Below are 3748 nucleotides of genomic sequence, written 5' to 3'. Positions count from 1 at the left end.
GAGGCTGCCCACCCTGCCCCAGGCACTAGCCCTGCAAATCCACCCCTCTTTATCCAACCCCACTACCTCCTGCACAATGTGCAACTCTTGCAGCTCTGCCTGCCACAAGCGCTGCACCAAAAGGGTTACAGAGCCAGGCCCCCTTGGAAGAGGAGTTGCAGGACATCCTCTTGCCAGTGCTGAGTTATCAAGAACCATCAGGTGACTTCCTTCTGGTCGCCCTGGGGGGCTGCAGGCGAGGAGAGGGTGACAGCCCGGCTGGGTAGGGAAGTGCAGTTGTGCTGCAAGAGGTTTGTGCTCGCGGTCTGAGGTCAGCGGTTTGGCTGCTCACGTGTCCTGGCTCTATAAAGCTGGATGCGGGAGCCGGGCTGCCCAGCTCAGAGGCTTCACTGTCCTGGCAGCAGAAGGGAAGGAGGAAAGCGCAAGCAAGACAAAAAAACAAACAACAGGGAAGCGGACTTGTGAAACGAAGTGGAGAAACATGGAAACTTCCCAGACACACAGCTCCGAAAGGTGAGAGCGGGGCGGGAGTGAGAGGGATTTTTTTTCAGCCGAAGAGTATTGTGTTTCTTCCCGTGCTTTTAGGCATGCTGTTCCTGTTCCTGCTCTGCAGGAAACAGCGTGCTCTTGCTTTCACCTCTGAATAGACTCTGTCACTCTTCCTCGCTCGGGACACCATTTGGGATGCTGGTGCTTCCCCGTTCCCACCTATGGCTCTCGGGAACACTCTGCTCCTTATTCTGCCGTCTCAGGCTCCCCCTTTATTCCTAGAGAGCTAAGATCTGTTTTGGCAGCAGAGAGGGACAGCGCTGACATCTGTTTTGCTGCTTCTCCCCAGCATGTCCAAGGACCTGTCAGAGCTCATGAAGGAAGCCACCAAGGAGGTGCACGAGCAGGCGGAGAACACGCCATTCATGAGGAATTTCCAGAAGGGGCAGGTGTCGCTCCAGGAGTTTAAGGTATTTTGTAGCAGCATTGCTTGGGGATGGGATTTCCTCGCCGGGAGATGCTCTGTTAGATCAGAAGGGCTGCGCAGGGACTGAAGCGGGGAATAGGGGGATGGCACAAGCAAGAAGGTGCTTTGCATTACAGCTGTCTGCTATCAGCACCTCCTGTCTAAAATATGCTCTGTATCAAACTCCAGCACCCTGAGACCTCAGTGGCTCCCCCTGCAGAAAGCAGGGCAGGTATGTGTGTATCAGGATGGGCAGCCAAGCTGAAACAGGATAAAAAGACAAAGAGGTTGAAGGGATTAATGCAACTGTTTTTCTCTTTCTTCATAAATGCCTGCATGTTAATTATTGGCAATGATAGTTGATGGAGGTGTGACTATGTGCAGATATATGAGTGGTTGAAATGCCTAAGCACTACAGCACTAAGCAGCTGCAGCTAGAAATAACAATGGAACAGTGAGAAAGTTAGGCTGTAGGATCATCTCTGGCACAGAACTTTGCAATGTTTTAGTTGTCACTTGGGTTACACCAGAGCTGAGATGGTGAACAATAATAACTCAAAGGCAGACTGAATTTGAGCAAGCCATGTTTGCTGCTAATGGGTAGGAGCCTGTTGCTCATATAAGATAAAAGAGAATCAGTTGCAGATATTAGTCTGTAACCCAGCTAGATACGTGGTTGCTGGGATCTGAGCCACATAACAAAGGCATAAGCAAAAACAAAGCATGCACCTGGGCCAAAAATTTCTGGGAGGCTAGAGGATGTGACGCATGGACTTGCAAATAACAGCCAGTGATCCAACCTGTGGCTTAATTACTTTGTTGTTGAATTGTTTCTTGGCAAATAAATCCACAGGAGTAGGAAAAAGACAACTTACTTCTGACAGGTCACATTCAGGATACTTAGTCAAGCATAAATTTAATCTCAGGTGCTGACTTCCCGCTGTTAGAAATGCAGCATTGGTTGGGCAGTGAACTTTGAGACAGGCTGGCAATAATGTAAGAAGTCAGGCCTTCAGGAATACAGCTCAGTTTCTTAGAAGATATTTATGTGCTGTCAGGGAGAGTGAGATGTGACCTGGGTTTTTAAAAAGTAACAAGTTTTCAAAAGGCATGTTTCCCATAGCACTACTACCTGGCTCTGAAAACAACCAGTCAAGTCATATTTTCTTAATTTGTTAGGCAATGTTCCTGTATTTTTGTTTCTTTTCCAGTAAGCTGGATAGCAGGTTATTGTTTAAAAACCTCTATGTTTGTTTACTCTCTTGGCAGACCTATATATCTGCCCTGGCACATGACTCCTCAGAATCTGAATGTTTGTTTCCACAACCAAGCCACTGCCCAGTGTGCTTATCAAAGTCCTATTTGCTGGCACAGTGGGGAAAAGTTGAAATGGGCAATTCTTTTACCACAGAACTGATTGAGTAAACTGCTTTCTCTCCTGCCATCAGGGTAATCCCCCTCACTCTAAACCTGACTCACCTGTGCTACAATACCTTCCTGTTTTACCCTTTGCTGCTGATAAGGGATTCCGGTGTAAGGAAGGGGTGGTGCAGGTGTAAATATGTATACAGCCTCTGAAAGCAGAATGCCCTGGGGAAGGAATGAACACCGCTCGATTGTCTTACGCCATGTGGAAAAGCTGGCAGAGAGAATAAAGTATCGCGTAAGCTGAGAAAAACAACAATAACAAGAGAGCACGCAGCCTGGCAGTGCTCCCTCACAAAGGCATCATTCAGAGGCAGGCTGTGATTCGAGCTCCCTTTTATCTTGTCTCCTCGGGGCAACCAAGGAGGCAACCCTACTTGCAGGTCTGAAGGAGGTCAGTGGTGGCGCCTTGGTTCCCAGGACAGCTGCCATCAGGACGAATGTGTTGAAAAATAAACGAGGTGTGTCATTGTCCCACAAAAGGGAAGCCACATCTCAAAGCATTCAGATTGGAACAATGCATCAGAAAATACACCTTTGGAAATATCCTCACCATTGACCCAGGGGATGGAGAGAATAGACCAGGCATGAGTTAGCAGGGCTCAAGTTCCCATTACACGAAGCTGCAAGAACTTGAAGGAGAAGACAGCAGACTCTAAGGGCAGGTACCACCAGTACACTGCAAAAGGGCTTAGGTCTTACTTGATGCTGCCTCAGGCAGAAGGGGAAGGGCTAAACAGCATCTCCCTGCACCTTGCAACTCTGTTTTCCACACTGGAAATCTGTAACATCACAGGTGTGCATGACTTATATTGTGTGTGCCCAAGAGTAACTTTTTTGTTAGTAGAGTTTGTCCCCAAAACCTGAAGAAGACAGAAAGATGCATCTGTGTCTCATCTCCTTCTCTTTCAGCTGGTAACGGCATCCTTGTACTTCATCTACTCTGCTCTGGAGGAAGAGATTGAACGTAACAAGGACAACCCAGTGTATGCTCCTGTGTATTTTCCGGCGGAGCTGCATCGGAAGGCGGCCCTGGAGGAAGACTTGGAGTACTTCTATGGCAGCAACTGGAGGGAAAAGATCCCGTGTCCGGAGGCTACTCAGAAATATGTTGAGAGGCTCCACTACGTAGGCAAGAACCACCCAGAGCTTCTGGTGGCCCATGCCTACACTCGGTATTTGGGAGACCTGTCTGGGGGGCAGGTGCTGAAGAAAATTGCCCAGAAGGCCCTCCAGCTGCCCAGCACGGGAGAAGGGCTGGCGTTCTTCACCTTTGATGGCGTCTCCAACGCCACCAAGTTCAAGCAGCTCTATCGCTCTCGCATGAATGCCCTTGAGATGAATCCTGCCACTAAGAAAAGAGTTTTG

The 3748-nt window shown here is 48.8% G+C and overlaps 1 protein-coding gene across 1 annotated transcript in view; it reads left to right on the top strand.

The window, feature by feature from the left end:
• Positions 1-480: 480 nt before the first annotated feature.
• The window catches only part of HMOX1 (heme oxygenase (decycling) 1), a 5977-nt gene continuing 2709 nt past the window's right edge, over positions 481-3748 (top strand). Inside the window, 3 exon segments of the mRNA XM_010186671.1 lie at positions 481-513; positions 839-959; positions 3293-3748. The exon segment at positions 3293-3748 is cut by the window's right edge and continues 12 nt beyond it. Coding sequence (XP_010184973.1) covers positions 482-513; positions 839-959; positions 3293-3748 — 609 coding nt within the window. The 5' untranslated portion in view covers position 481.

Source organism: Mesitornis unicolor, unplaced genomic scaffold (genome assembly GCF_000695765.1).
Source record: "Mesitornis unicolor isolate BGI_N332 unplaced genomic scaffold, ASM69576v1 scaffold47616, whole genome shotgun sequence".
Lineage (NCBI taxonomy): Eukaryota > Metazoa > Chordata > Aves > Mesitornithiformes > Mesitornithidae > Mesitornis > Mesitornis unicolor.
The sequence above is the reverse complement of the archived record's forward strand: the minus strand, read 5'-3'. Positions and strand labels throughout refer to the sequence as shown.